This window comes from Haliotis rufescens, unplaced genomic scaffold, assembly GCF_023055435.1.
Source record: "Haliotis rufescens isolate VD_foot unplaced genomic scaffold, xgHalRufe1.0.p SCAF_76, whole genome shotgun sequence".
Classification (NCBI taxonomy): Eukaryota; Metazoa; Mollusca; class Gastropoda; order Lepetellida; family Haliotidae; genus Haliotis; species Haliotis rufescens.
This window is the reverse complement of record NW_025964368.1, coordinates 1380004-1396718: the sequence shown is the minus strand read 5'-3', so window position 1 is coordinate 1396718 and position 16715 is coordinate 1380004. Positions and strand designations below refer to the sequence as shown.

The 16715-nt window shown below is 37.3% G+C and overlaps 1 protein-coding gene across 2 annotated transcripts in view; it reads left to right on the top strand.

The window, feature by feature from the left end:
- Positions 1 to 385: 385 nt before the first annotated feature.
- The window catches only part of LOC124133114 (E3 ubiquitin-protein ligase PDZRN3-like), a 313211-nt gene continuing 296881 nt past the window's right edge, over positions 386 to 16715 (top strand). The window contains exons 1-2 of one of the 2 annotated variants that reach the window (XM_046497368.2): positions 386 to 1188; positions 11556 to 11642. In XM_046497368.2, the coding sequence (XP_046353324.2) occupies positions 481 to 1188; positions 11556 to 11642 (795 nt within the window). In that variant the 5' untranslated portion in view covers positions 386 to 480. The remainder of the gene's footprint in view (positions 1189 to 11555; positions 11643 to 16715) is intronic. The other variant, XM_046497369.2, reaches the window with a different exon arrangement.

Genomic DNA, 16715 nt, shown 5'->3' with positions numbered 1-16715 from the left:
AAGTTTACAAGCGGCAATGCTTTTTATACTTATTAACCTCGCCGCCACGCTGAACGCATGTTTATATTTGAGTATATATGCATAAGTCCCGTGAATCACACCTGTCCGCGGAGCTGTTTGCCAGACCCATTCAAACAGTCGATACAGGTTGGTGTCGTATAACTGCTTTTAAAAAACACCACTAACAGGTAGTGAGAGGCCCTGTTTGCTCGAGTTATGAGAAAATAATAGTTCATGATGTTTATCCAAACATATTGTTGTCTCTGTCATTATCCAAGGCCGGGGAACCGAGATAGGGATAGCAGCGTTCACTTGTCGCGCGCCTAGTGACGTCACAGCACGATCTCGCGCAGCGGAGTGTAAGAGGCTGTCTCTCAGCGCGTTGTCAGTCGTACTGTGCTGGCCTTCGCGGGAGCATATTCACAGAGAGAACAGCGCTTTCAGTCGAGTCTGTATGATGCGGAAACCGTATATGTAAACATGGGCTTCGACACGGAAAAATTTGTCAATGGAATAACTGATGACAAAAAATGTGCACTTTGTCATGGAGTTTTAGACAATCCAGTCCGTGCGCCGTGCCATCATGTGTTTTGTTCGGGGTGCATTCTTCCCTGGGTGGTGCGCCATGGAAGCTGCCCCCTCAAGTGTCAAACCCTCACCCCAGGGGACTTGGAGAACGTGCTGCCGCTCAGGCAGGTGATTCTGCACCTTAGGGTCAAGTGTGACTTCACGGAGCGTGGATGTACTGAGATATTGCGACTGACAGATTTGGTTGACCATACTCAGGAATGTCAACACCGGCCTGTGGGTTGCAGCAACCCCGGGTGTGGGGTAGTGGTCAGCCACAAGGACCTCGGGGACCACGAGGGGACCATGTGTCAGTATAGGCCCGTGGGGGTGTGTCAGATTGGGTGTGGTCTCGTCCTTTTCCAAAATACGTCGGAAGAACATGATTGTGTTGGGGCGCTTAAGAATCATATTAATAACCAAAATCTGAAAGTTGGAGGATTGGAACAGGAGATTAAACGCATCTCGTTCAAATTCACGAAAAGAGAGAAAGCTCTTTTGACACAAGTGTCGAGCTTACATAGTGACATACAGCTCCAGGCTCTCAGATTCCAGAGGAAACTCAACGATTACAAAAATCAACTTGCTAGACTGACAAAACTCGAGCAAGAAATTACCAAGGTAAGCGAGACGTCTAATTTGATTATCTCAAATGTCTCCTCCATAGGCCAGACAATATATCGCATTTCTCGTTCAATCTATTCTGTTTATTAAAGCTAGAGGCGTCGGAGACGAGAGTCGTACATTGCTACCGTTCAGAATCTTCAGGTGTCTGTGATTATCACCACTCTCGTAATAGCCACTGTCTCTGTGTTACCAGCTAACTATAGAAACAGCTTTGAATATGAAACGACAGCATTTAAATCACGAAACTATCAACACCAGTGGCAAAGCACGTGGTGATGTATCCGTTTCTCGTTACATAGCAGTGGTGTAGACTGTCGGAATTAGTGAATTAAAGTTGACGTAATGTGAACGCAGTTGTAATGAGCATGACACGGTCGGGTCACAGGCTCTTCTCTCTGACCATAACCAGCTACCCTGGGCCGTTTTGTATTGTGAATGTTTGACCTAGGCTATTCGAATGAGCAGTTTGTCGAGGGGGTCGATTGAGGGGTTGCAGATCAAAGAGAAGGCGTTTCGCGGTGTTTGTTCAAGTCTATTTTCTCTTCCGACTCGCCTAAGGCCAAGGTTAGATGTCCCATACTCTTTGGAAGCCAGAAGTGGCGGAATGGGTTAAAAAGAACATAATTTGAAGTGCGGTTAATATAGACGGTATTGAACCATATAACAAGCGGAAAACGTGTGGTCGCTGAACGAAAACGAACCTCGACATAGGGTCGTTTGAATTAAAATATCTACTCATATTAACGGCACATGTAAGCAGGTGTTTGCTCTTTTATAATGTATTCCTAAAACGTATGGTATGGAAGGTCTTAATATGTAATCTGTCATTGACATGGCACTAATTGACACATATGTATGTGTAACAGACGTCCCGGCAAAGGGATATCCGTTTTGGTCGCGTTTTTTCTCAGTAGGCCGCCGTTTAGCTGTAATCCTTTACGAACACTGTCTCGACTGTATGTTGGCGCTAGAGACTGATGTGCGCGATGGAGTAATGTTTTATTGCCAGGGCGTTTAGGCTTGTTTACATAGTGTTTGTCAACTCGCCACTCTTCACACGCTTCGCTTCCCTAGAGCCATAAATTGGTGGCAACTCAGGCGTAATTTATGACCTCTTGGAAACGTCCACGATGAAAGCAAAATGTCAGCGGGATTTAATACGTTGTCTTGTTGGTTTTCCGATGAACACAACCTCATCTAGAAGTCGACAGATTCAATTAATTTGTGATATATTAGCATTGTAACACTTTATCGTTTTCATGGAATGCTCTTACACCATTTCGCTCTTATCGCGTTTGTTTCTGTAGAGCATCTGTTGAAAGCAAACTTCTACTAAATATTATCATGGCCATCAAGATCGATCACAACTTGGCACAATATTTGACGTGCTGCAGTAACAGTCTGTCTGCTACTGTAAATGATTTCCCAGCACTAACAGACATTAAATTTATGGCTGGTTCTATTGATAGTAGTTATGGTGAATGATAGCTCGGACAATTGACCAGCCCGGCTGTCAAATGACACTGTTGGCAGTAAAAGCCATCAGAGGTCCCTTGACCTCTCCTGAGTACTCGTGTGTTGCTGTGGGGAAAGTAGTATGGATGGAAATGGTACTTGATTGTTCCCGCGATGGGATCAGTTTTAATGATTATTAATTATGTCTGTTGCGTAATGACGCCCAATGGAGGCAGTGTCTGTGCGCGGGGGGAGGGGAGTCATGCTCTGCCATATGTTCTCGATGGAAAGAGAGACGCAAAGCTTCGTCTCATTAGGAAGCAAGGCATGGTCACCTGGCGTATGGGAGAGCGTTCTGACAGCTTCCTAAAACCTAATGATATAACCACCACTTACTCTATACACGAACAATGTTAATAGCGTGTTCCGGTGACATCACATATGTTAAGAGAACCTTTCGATGATAAATTATACAATGCCAAAGTGATGTTACGCTACCGGAAGCCAAGCAGTTAATTTGGATAGGTATAGCAACCGCAGTTGCTTCTGACGATGCAGGCTTTTGAGATAATCACTGGCATTTAGACATGAAACGTCATTAACGGTAGTCTTCATTATGCTAATACCACAGTAATTAACCATAATTCAACAGAAACTTCAAGATAACCCAGATTGGCCACGGCACAGATAACAATTCAAGATCGATATACAAATGAAATCCTTTGACCGGTGGCGCAGGGTCGCTTGAATGCCCGTTACGGTGTTACAACGTGGTGACTTCGGACACCCAACTCGTGAGTGAGTGGGCGGTCTTCGTGACATAAGACTTGAGACTGAACGTGACTCCGTTATTAATAATCGGCTACGCACGTGGGGTCTTCGAGGGGTCAGACCTCCCCTGACCATCTAAGTAAGGGTGGGGGACAAGATCGCGTGAGCGAACACAGAAGTTCCATTGTGTGTGAAAAACGCATTGGTTTGACTTGACATCAGATTTTACTTCATATTTTCAACACCTTGTAACTTTTTCTGAACATTATAAGGATTTATTTGTGATAATATTGATGTATCTTACGCAATATATGATTTTTCAATCGTATATAAGTTAAGAATACTTTTGATATTTAATCCGTACGGAAATATTTACAAGGAACCAAAAAAAATGTAACTACTTGTCCAGAAATGCCATGTTGGATAATTTTGTCTCCAACTGAACATTTGCTTGCCCTTTTATCTCAAGAAAATCAATTGTCCTCCTGGACAATGAAGGCATTTTACAGGGGTTTCAATTAATTACCACTCAGTCAGCCCTGAAGACGTGAGCTGACAATCTCCAATAGCTTTCAGTGATCTGAAAGTTCATTTTCCATTTTAGAAGCAAGTGAATGATTTTGTAGTATATTCCAAACAGCCTAAACATTATAATTAAGTCATTAAACATGAAAAGAAAAAAATCTAATATTTTTAAACATTTCTGAAAGAAAGGAACACTAAAACATATTTTTCCTAACAAATTGTCCACTCAGCTGTTTGTATGTTTATGTAGTTTGAATGACAGCTGTCAATCAAGTATGATATAGAGTAGACATACACCTTTCCATAAAGCTGTTCATTGTTGTTTATTGGGAAATTGACCCTAGAAGGGAAAGCAAAATTGGCTCCGTTGATTAAATAATTGTCAAGAAGTGGTCTACTTTATTAATCTGTCATGTGTGATTTATCATGACAGTATGTGGTGTCTGGTGTACATAGACCAGACAGGTAGCCAATAGACCGGAATGCTACCAGGCTGAGAATAATTGTCAAAGTCATAAGCTAACTTAAGCAATATCTAGGGCCATCTCAAAACTATTTTTTTCATTTTTCAAATGCAATATTTGAGTGGTGATTATCATCTTTGATTTACACATTATATGATATATTTTTTAAAACAATTCAATATTAAATGGATTTTAGGTTTTAATATTCCAATATGTCACCATATCCTTTTGAGAAGTACCTGTATTCATAAAGCTGTATTGCGTTCCGAGTGCTTATGTATCCTGTGTATATGACTGAATAAAATTTTTAAAAAAAATAAAAAAATATTCCAATATGTCAGGGTTGAATTGGGGTTATTTTGCAAAAAAAGAAGTGCTTAATGTTTGAGTAAAAAAATGAAGGTTTTTATTTCAATGTTATCTGTTACCATGGTTACCTACAAGGTACATATAGTTTTAATTTCGTAATAAAATGGAGATTTTGAACATGAACATGAACCAAGAAACTAATAATAGTTGGTAATATTTGGTCAGAATAAATATCAGGTTATCAGGTTATCAGGTTATAATGATCACATTTCCATAATGTTTTATTTTAAATCAGGAATCCTTCATCAGTGAAATTGAAACAACACAGCAATTAGATTTTTGAGTGATTTTGGAAAGTAATTTGTCATTATTTGTGTTTTTGTAAATAAGTTATGTGATTTTCTTTTTAAAGAATTAATTGGCTCATATTTGTGTAGTTCTGTTTCATGGAGTCAGTTATTTCACCGGTTTCATTTTGATTATCATAACTGCTGTAAAACTGATAAAAAGTTTTGAGATGCTCCCCAAGAAGATAGATGTTATAAACAAAACAGATTAACATTCCAACATTCAGGTGTTCAGCCGGCAACTCCAGTGTGACTGGAGACACCTAGTATTTTGCGAATACATTACTTGTCAAACCACAGGATTAGCAAACCTCGTAAATGCCTCATTTAAAGTCGACCTGATTGAAACGGCTTGAGTGTCAGTTGTCCTGTCTGTCAATGAACATAATCCTTTTGTTTTACTCTCTTAAACATACAGTTTATTGTAGAATGTTGACTCTTTGACGCTCCTTATAATCCACGTAGATTAGATTATGATGGGTAAGCGAGACAACAATCTTGTTAAGACCTTTTTGTATCTGTGTTTTGGAAATCATGTCAATTTGGAGGATATATGACAAGATATAGAGGATTCATCACGAGTGTTTTTTAATATGGGAAATATCAACCGAGTCTTAGTTAATCGGTATTTGCCGAGCCTTTGGCGAGGCAAATACCGATTAACGGGACGAGGTTGATATTTCCCATATTAAAAAACACTCGTGATGAATTCTATTTATCATTTTCACATTTTTGCTTCCAAATTAAGGAATAATTGCATTAAACATTAACATCAGCAACTTGTCGAAATCTTACGTATAGATCGTGCGTAGTGATACATGTTTTCCATAGCCATGTAAACCAAAATAAACAATTCGCTGAGAAAAAAAGTTCCTCGAACAGACTTTTTGCAGAATAATTGAAACTTTAATAATGGTAACAACAACGATTCTGTGTAATCTGATTATATCTCTGGTGTAACTTCACTTATAATATATAGTTTCAAATCAAACCGCTCGCTCTTCCGGTTATCTAATTTGCATATCTAATTTGCATACTTATGTCATTGGGGTAAGACATACATGTTTTTATGTCATGAGCTTATGTCATGGATAAATGCTTAAGTTAAATGATAAATTGGATTTATGCATTAACATTGTCAATATTTATAAGAAAAGTTCATAAAATTAATATGAATCCCTTTTCCGAATCCTATATGATTAAATGGTTTTATGAAATGTAAATTTTTGTTTGTTTTAGAAATATCATTTCCTTTATTAACATTTGTCAAGAAAATAAAGTGTAGACAAAAGATATTTTATATTAATATACTACATAAAACGTGACAGATTAACTTAAGTCAAATGAAAAAAAATGGGGTCCTCTACTTCTTTTGAGTAGTATATGTACATTATTCTGGTATATTAACTTTGTTGGTGTAGTGTTTAGACCACAGCCACTATTGACATAGGACTATTGAGATTGATAGTTTAGCCCACATTTCCATTTTACTTGCTAACCATCTGTTCACAGCACAAAGAATCCATGCCGTGGAATTGGCTATAAAATACATAAAATCAGCAAACTATACTTGTTCAAAGCGATTCTTATTTAGACATTCAGGTTGTGTCCTTTGTTGAGGAAACAATCCAGTGTGATATTGACATATACCATGCAAGCTGTGGCCATGTTCATGATGACTGGCATAAACAGAGGAGTGTTTCATGTCATTGTCCATGCCACGCTTCACAGATTTCAGTTTTCGAAAAATGTAAATTTACAAGGGCATTGATTAAATTTTTATCTCTTTCAGAAATGTTATTTACATAGAGAAACATCAATTTGGTTTTTTGATAAGGGAAAAAAATGTCCTTTAAATTAAAATATCAAGTCTTTGAAAGGTTGGTTGGTTGGTTTGTTTCTTGTTTAACGCTGCACTCAGCAATATTCCAGCGATATGATGGCGATCTGTAAATAATCAAGTCTGGACCAGACAATTCAGTGATTGACATGAGCATCGGTCCGAGGTATTGGGATACAAAGACATGCATGAACCAAGTCAGCAAGCCTGGCCACCCGATCCTGTTAGTTACCTCTTACGACAAGCATAGTCACCTTTTACCGCAAGCATGGGTTGCTGAAGACCTGTTCTACCCCAGATCTTCATGAGTCTCTTTGAAAGGCATTTAGAAGTAATACACTTAAGGAAGAGAATTTATGAATGTCAACTTCTTAATTATGAGGAACACAACGTTTGGAGTATTTGCTTACTCCTTCATCACGTGAATGAAGGTGATTCATCTGATGAAGCAGTAAATATATACCCCGAAATGTGTTCCTCATAATTAAGAAGTACACATCCATAAATTCTCTTCCTTAAATGCAAATAGATGACGTTTGAATGCAGTTAGTTGGGAAGAGATAAATCACATTGTAGTTTGGTTTTCCATGGCTAAAATTTGATCTTCGGTGATATATAATAATCCGGACTGAAAAACCCTATTTTTCATTAATTGTCGAACCTTGACTTACTGAACTTACTACTTATGATATGTGTATGTAAAAAAGTATTTAACATCTCAGTATCTATATCAAAACCTAATTGTGGAAGGAAACCCAGAGAGTCTGGACCCTGTGATTGTGGAAACCTTTCTTTTCAGATAATTCCATCATAATTACTTTACAATAGATTTCTTAATTCATTCATCCAGACTTTATCACCAGTAATTATTGTCTGGATTAACAAGGTTTTGCTGTAAATCTCTTTGTAGTTGGTAATATTGTGATCAATTTTGAGACGTTGGATGAGAGATTTAATATCGATATTTATCTTCATCATCTTCAAGGGACAGTGATTTAGTACAATCCATCTAAAAAGAAAAGCTATTCTTCATAAATTTTACTTTAAAGTTTTCTTGCCAAAACAATAAATGTCAATTTGTGCTGAGACTGATGACATTTAATAATGACGGATAATGTTATGCAGATTTCAGCACTTTGTTGGTGGTTTTCAGTATGACCCCCATCACTGCTTGTATAAAGATCAAAAGTTTCTGGGCACTTTTGAAGTATTTGGAAATGATTGATTGCCATTCAAAACTGATAGTTCACAATTAACATGAAGAATATTGTAACCGATTAAAACCGTGTTAGTATGCCAAGCATTTTTCCCACAGGCTTTCATGACACAAATTTTGAATGTAAAGGACACATTTTTGGCTTCTAATTTGGTTTGATTTTTACATGAGCTTATTTTCAACCTTATCATGCTTCATGAAGACAAATTGAAGTGTTCATTCTTTGATGTGGATTTGCTTAATTTTGATTGTTTACTAATTCATGTTTAAGTAATTAATACACAATTCCGGATTTGTTTCAAAGAACTGAAGATACATTGAGACTGAAGTCAACCCCGGTTGGGCCTGTTGTATACTAGAAGAAAAGCTGAAACATAATTCATCTCCCTTGAACAGAATTTGAAAAAAACAACTCTCTTTTCATGAGAAGAATATTGCCCTAAGCTTGAATTTGACAAAATGGCTTAGAAAAATTATGACAATCTTTTCTGCCGATGTTTTTTTAACAAAGGCTTGAATAGTTAGAAAGAACATTCATTGTGAGAAAAGAAACCAAATTTGTCAAGATAAATCATTTGATGGTTTATTTTAAGGTGACATTTGACTTTCCAAAGACAAAATGTTCAGATTTTTTATTTACACATGTGCAAAATGACAAAGTAGACTTGAAAGAGTTTATGAACAGATTCTAGTCTATGGGCTGACATCAATCACATCCCACTTAAGATGAGGTCTTTGCCCATTACTTATCTGATGCTGGTTATGTGGCTGAACTTGACAATAGATGCGAGACGCTCCTTCAGGCACTCACAGATAACTGATGTTTATGAACTGTAGATGTTAATCACATGTGGTAGATGGATTGGGAATGACTTTGGATCCATTAATGTTTTAATCCTATCAATAATGAAAGGATGAAGTGTACGACCTTGAGGGAGGCTGAAGGGCAAATTTCAGAAGGTTTCTATTCAGATGAAGAACACAGCTATTGATGGTTCTGGGAAGATCATTTGTCAGTGGATTGTCGATGTAATTGATTGTAGCTGTGTAAAGTAATGTCAGTGTTTAGTATTTCATGATAATGGACAGAAGACTAACGTAAATGTCCACGTCCAACATTTACAATTATTGACCCTCTAAAGTGAGGATCATTCAGACACTTCTTTGACTTGCACTACATATGGAATTTTATTCAACAGTGGCTCCTGCAAATCAATTTACATATCAATGAGTGAGTAACTTGCAGTCTGACATCCCTTTTAGCAAACCTGGTAGCATCAGAATTTCAGTCCGATCTTGGCATGTTCGATTGCAGTTGAAGGAAAGCTCAAATTGTCACAGGTTGTAAACATTCATACTATTTGATAGGGATTCATAAACTCATATAGCATAAACACATATAGTCTGAATCATACAATGAACAGTGCTTTCATCAGAGATTTCTTATAAGTATGGAAATGGTTTTGTTGCCTTTATTTACACTAAAATAATGCAAACAGCTGTATGTTAAACAGTACTACCCAGCACTACCTAGTCAAAAGTAGATGCAATAGCCAAATGTTTGAAATAATTGTCAATCCAAAATGTGTCAATCCAGACAATGTCACAGCTACATGTATGGTCTTGATTAAAAGGGTTTCTCTGTATAGAGATTTGCCTTGCTCCAAGGCTGTACTGAAAGAAAAGTCCATGGATGTGTTGTAATTCTATGCTCCTAATAGGCAAGTCTAGATAGGTGGACAGTAAGGACTCCAGTCTTATAGGGACAACTTGTTCTTATTATTTACATCATCTAGAACTTATGATCTAAATTAATAATTATTGCCTGAGAGACTTGTGCAAGTCTATATAGAGATGGAAACAGTTCCTTTTGTTTGTTGGGCGGCTCTTCACAATTCTGTGCGACGCCTTGAAATGTCTCCTTAAATATTTTTCATCAGGGCAACCTGCAGGTCTGCGGCTTGCCGCTGACAGACGCTATAAACACCAACTGGAACAGTCGAAACAATGAGTGAAAGAACAATTAAATCTTTAAATAATTGTTAAATGACTACATAATAATGATATGCTAAGCAGAACTACGGAATTAAGATGTGTGATGCGTTATTTCAAACTGTTAACTGTTTTCCTTTAATGTATTCAAATCATTCGTTCCTGTTGAGAATGTAATTGCTTGTATTTGCAAGTGAAGCAACTGGATGCTATAGGCCTTTGACAGCCACATGGATCTTCACACTGAAATTTGTCCAGGCTTATAGTTGAAATGAACAAGTCAAGGAGTTAAGGAGCAATAAAAGTTAATGTTTAATGAAAAGGATTTTAACAGGCTTCTGATAACGACTCTAATGCTATTTCACTCCATAAATTTCACATTTAATTTTTTACATGCTGAGGATTAAAAGCAGTCCTTTTTTTATCCGATACACATTTTTGGCCTAGATGGGAAAATATTTGGTTTAATATAATGGGAAATCCCAGCATTATGATGCGACTTGTTCAAATAAAATCAGGTTAGGAACCAAATGGAATCACAGTCGCCCTAGCTGATTAAGTATTTTTTTCTCGATAACGGAATCACTGGAGCATTTTGGGTTGTCAATTGCAAAATAGTGAATGTGGCTGATCATTTGATTGACAGCTGTCAGAATTCATCAACATGTCAATTTTTCACTGGACGCTTGATTAATATGTCAGTCATTATCTTTGCTGACATTATGAACATAAAGCTTTGAAAAATATTATTTACACAAAAGTAATTGTAATTTGTCAATTAATCTGTTATTAATGAAAATAACAAATTGAATAACTATATTCCCAGTGTTATTGGTTACCTCGGAGACCAGCTGATGTACTTTTCAACAATTCACGCTTTAATGATCTCATCTCATTTAGCCCTAATTGGACCATGACTTGTTCCAAGAATGGCTCGTCAAATGATTATAGGGAGTTGTTTCTCCAATTGTCTTTAAATCTTTACGCCAAATATGGCCTCTTTGATCTCAAGTACCAAATATAGAATTCAAGATACTCGTTAGTACAATAATTTAAATATATTGAACAGCATGAAAAAAAATCAATAAAAAATTCTCAAAATCAGGAACCCAAATTTGCAGTTGTTGGAAAGATTTCAAAAATAATAATACCTAGTGTGTTATTGACATCTCTTAAAGCCATAGCATTGTTCGTTGGAGTCACAGCCCAGTGCTTATTATTGAATCTTGGACTGACTTAATAGCAATCTAGGAATACAACTCGACACTATTATGACTCCAGTGAAGAAGGCCGGGTAGTGTGATTTGTTCGTCATGTCAATTCAATTTGATTTGTCAAGTGACCGACACAATGGATATGAATATTAATTAGGCCGGTTTATGCAGATCGCCAGTCTAAGCAAGAAGCATCGTGCTAAGTGCCATCTGTGCGTGTCATTTCAGGGCTCGACGGAGGACACTGGCTTCACTGTTACCCTGGGACGTGACGGAGAAGCATCGCTCGGATTCAATATAATGGGAGGCTTCACGGTGAGTACATGCCAGAGTATCATGGCCTGTTGTCATCTAACGACTTGGGCGACACCGATTGTTGAAATGTCTTTACCTTTTTTAGAAGATGCTGAAGGTGTTTGCTGGTGTGCGTTTCAATTATTTTCTGTATTTTTTTTGAAAATATTGACAGCTGTCAAATAGATATTTTTTGGAAAGATTCTTAAAGGGTATTATTTTGCTTGTTGATAATGTATATTTTGGGGATTATATCTAATTGTAGCTTATGGGAAAATAATAATAGATGAGATGGGAGCAGAACGGGAGACGAAGGGGGAGACGTTTCTGGGTCGCAGAGACTCCGCACTGTTCCGATCAATAGACAGTGTCCGAATGACCGGTCGATCGTCCAGCCTCCATGATGGGGGATGTTTTTGTTGTGTCCACTGTTGCCGGAACAAAAGGATAATCGGGCAGGGATTATCACACATTGGGGACATAAAGAGGGGCTTTTACTCATCGTGTAGACAGACTAGGTGCATGAGTGTTTGGGGTCCTGCTGCTCAGGGTGTGTATGTGGACAGTAGGGGGATGACCAGTGGTGACCAGTGATGACCAATTGGCTCTACTGGCCTACTTAGCCAGCCCAGTCTTTTCTCACGCACCATATGTCACTCTGGTGCTGTTCCGGAACTGCTGTCAAATAATGGTCTATGATGATATTTTTAAATTTCAGTAATTGTAACTTTTTTATAATTATTGAATGATAGTTCAAAGAGTAAATTTGAAATGATAAAATATCACTTGTGTCTGAAAACATGAGCCTTGATATTTTACAAATTGTTGCCACAGTTGATAGCGTTGGCTTTCGGCCATGATGAACGATTTGCTTTATTAAAAAGTATGCTTATTGCCTCGTCAATTTATCCAACATATTGACAGGGGCTTAATTCCTGAAATCCTTAGGCTTGACATTTAGTTCGTATTTACAGTGCACAACACCTGCAGTGATTAGAAATTTCAAAAGGATTATTTTCATTGAAGGGTTGTTATTAATGAATTTCATTCCCAATACTCTATCCCCATTAACACAAAAGCCCTTTCTCAATAAATGTAACTGTGTGTACAGGAAAACAGCACAAGGATATCAATTAGATATTATAGGTTGTAGGCAAGTACAACCCACAAAGATTGACGATCCCAGTTAGAGCTATGAAAACAATCAGCACGTATAAGTACATTCACGCATTCCGCTTCAATTCTACCCACTCTTAAGAGGAAAGATAAAACAGGCCAATTTCTATGGCTTGTGCATGAACTCTGTCAATGATTTACGGCAGATAGTCGGTTTATACACTCCACACATTCGTAATGGCATATTAACCCTGGGTGTTACTGTATACGAAAGAATCATCTCTAGTGATCCACACTTTGAAGTCATTGTGTCCTTTTGAGATTACCACATGCATGACTGCTCCCCTCGTCTGAATTACCTCAGAACACTCCTATTTAAATGTATTGGAATCTATCCTTTCAACGTTCACTTTGCAATTGAAGCAACATAAATCTTGTCTCAGAGACTTCGTTTCAATTTGGAAGCTTTGAAATACCAAATATGAAACAATTAACCGGTCACAGTTGCAATGTTGTTTTTTAGGCCTTTTTAATGAAAAACTCTCTTTTTAATTTTGGTCTTAGCTTTTAGGAAAATCAGTTTAACTGAGCTCAATGTAGCTCTCCATTTATCAACAAGAGCATGCTCCATTAGACAAAATCATTAATTTTTGTCTGTTCAATTGAAAGCTTGTGCCAAATACATGTCTCGGGGGACAGACTCATTTTTTCCCTTTGTAGAATTTCATCTTGATTTATTGTGCTAAATGTGCTTTCAGGGGGCTCCGAATCTGACTTTTCTAATGAGACTCTCGAAGATTTGAAGAGTTCTAGCTAACTTTAAACATAGTAGATGTAGAATTAACATTGTTTAAACATTTAACTTCAGATAACCAGATGTTAGACTCTTCTGATTAACTCGCTCAGAATGATGAAATAGTTTTTCTGCAATGTATCAATTTTCGACGACGAGAATGTCAGGAAACTTGGATACATTCACATTTCATCGGGCGGCTTTTCATTGACAATCTTGATAACTCACGTAGTTCGAAAGAGATGGAAACTTAGCGCACTGTTCAGCTGTTCCTTGAGCCAAAAAATAGTCTTACCGATCTCTCATTCATCTTCTTAAAGCTGCTAGAATTACTCGTTGAAAACCAGTGGGGGTCATAAATCCATTGTCTTTTGTTAAAAGAACATTTTAACCCGTATTTTATTTTTAAATGAGAAAAAAAGAGCCTTTAATGAGAGTCTCTTGATGCTATTTTATGATAATATCTGTAAATGTTTCTTTGAGGTATTTAACACCATACTTTACATGTGATAACACTTTTTAAGACATCTCGTGTAGGATAGTATAGTGTTAAGCAGTTTTAAGCTCCGGAACAATCTGTTCTTTGCCGAAGATTATCGTAAGGAATACTTGAATAGGACGTAATGTAATCAGAAACAAGGGACAGTTATTGCCGAGAATTTTTTTAAAATATCTTTTTCTCCTGTGTTTATAAATTATGAATCTGTGAGTCCTGTGAAATATTAAAGTGAGTTTGATTGTGAATTACTAGTGCATTCATAGTAAATAATTTAAAAAGTCTTATTAAACATATGAGCATCAATCTTACATGTCTCATGCATTTTAGGTTCATTAATACTTATCTTTAGGACGCAACAATTAAATACTAACGATAATGAATCATAAGAGTCATTATTGAAGAACCAGAATGCACTGAGTGACCTTTGCGTAGAAACCAGAGTATATGTCTATTTAATAAAAGTTCAATGAGGGTACACCGGCCTTTGAAAGGAATTCCTTCTGAGTACAGTGTTCACAATGTCTCGGTGCTCTTATTCAAGTGACGATTCTTTTTGTGTGAGGAAACACAGGCTACCTCAGCTGTCTTACAAAGCCTATAGTTTACAACACTATGTACTGATTCTTGCAGCTCCATGGACAAAGGGTGGAAACTACAGATGCCTTAAGTCCATCTTGTGTAAATGCAGTAGGACATTTAACAAACTTTAATGATCCATGTTTGAAAAGTCTCGCACCCCTACGTTATCGCAACTAAAGGTTCATCACATTAAACCACTGGGCCATTCAAGTGAACCTGATTTTTGACATGGACGGGCCGAACACAAGCTGCTCGCTGTATTCAAAATATGTAAATGATGAACTTTGAATTTAAGTTCAAAGTAATTTGTCCCCCTTTTAGAAAATAATAGAGCGGGTTGAATCAGGAATATTTTGTCAAAAAACACACTTTGGCAGCTGGAGTGAAGCCATTCTGCATTGTAATCAAATTATCACAGGGCACTTTCTCTGTAATAGGTTATTGCCATAAAAGAAGCAATTTTTCAAGTAACTTGAATTTTAATGGGTTTGGGGTTTAAGGGACGATTAACGGTCATTATCAATCATGTTTACATTTGTTTCATGTTTCATAAATGACTTTGATCTTTATATGACTCAATTATAGCATATGACAGACAATAAGTTGTAAGGAAGTATTACCTTTTGACAGTCTGTAAGTTGTTAGGAAAGGGTTATTTAGTTTCATATGCTTTTTGTTAGTTTTGTAGCTGTGTTTTATAGTGTAAAGAAAAACTTAGAGACCCTTGCTTTCATTTTATGATCAAGATCTAATTATTAGGTGAGTGTTATTGATTTGAGTTTTAAAGTATTATCAGTAAAATTGATCTTTAAAGTTTTATGTTTGATCTTATAATTAACAACCCTGTGACCTTTCACATGACTGCACAGGTACCAGGTGAGTGAGTGAGTAAGTGAGTGAGTGAGTGAGATTGGTTTAAATGCCGCTTTTAACAGTATTCCAGTTTTGTGACGTGTCAGCTTAATTTGAGAGAAAAGCCTGAAGTGATCCAGGTTTCAGAGATTTAACACTTTGGTGAAACCCATGAGCACGGATATGATGTTGACAAATGTAGAAACCTCAGCAGAGCAAACCAGGATTTTAAGCCTAAGTCATAGGTTTCTGGCGTGTCAAAGGGATGCAACTCTGCACAGCGAATTGCGGCACCTCAGGTGACTAGGCCCCAAGGTCCTCACAGGTGTATTATGCACAATTTATGATACAACTGTAAACTGTAAACTGTAATCCAGTAAATACCTTAAATATTCATAATTGCAATTATGTTTTATTACATTATATATCATTGTGATATAGATAATTTAATGGCCTGAAGTTCTGCTATCATTCCTAAATGTCTAGGTGCCCCCCCCCCATCTCTCCTCCCCCCCAATAAAACCACACACTCACTTTTTGTCGTTTGCAGAAAATCTGCTAGTTGCGACCTTGACATTGCACACGAGTGCAGTATTTTAAGATCTTCACATTTGATGTCAAATAAGAGGTTGATACTGTGACGTTTTATGATATGGAAGTGTGAAAAGTAGGAATTGTTTATACAGCGGAATTAGAAAACTGACAGACGGCTTGAAGAACAATCTCATTTGGAGAAGACTTCAAGACACTCCAAACTTTCAAAATATAGTTTTTCTGGATGCGATCAGAGACTGGAGAAGATGACTACTCACTTCAAAGGACCTGCCTCAAATGGAGGTGTTTTATACGATCACCTGACGAAAGAGTGTTCAAGAGACTGACGGCCAGCCAGATTTGAGTATGGAGTGAAGTGTTTGATTGACACTCTGACGGAGCAACAGAAATTTCCTTATTGGATTGTACTAACCTCTGTGGTAGGAACTGGACCGTTAGAAACCCTGGATCAAACGTTTTCCCCTGTTTGAGGTGGCAGGAACCTGATACGGAACCTTTATTGTCATTAAATATTTATCCTTCTTTTGAAACGGCATCTTATATTTGTTATACCTTTTCCACCGGCTTGATTTACAAAAACCTAGCGTCTTGCCTTCGCGCGTCAAAGGGCAGGGTTTTAGCACACTGAGAAGACCCAAGGGGCAGTAATTATTGGTGTTACAATCAGCCAATGCATCAACACTTATCTATAGGGTTGAGG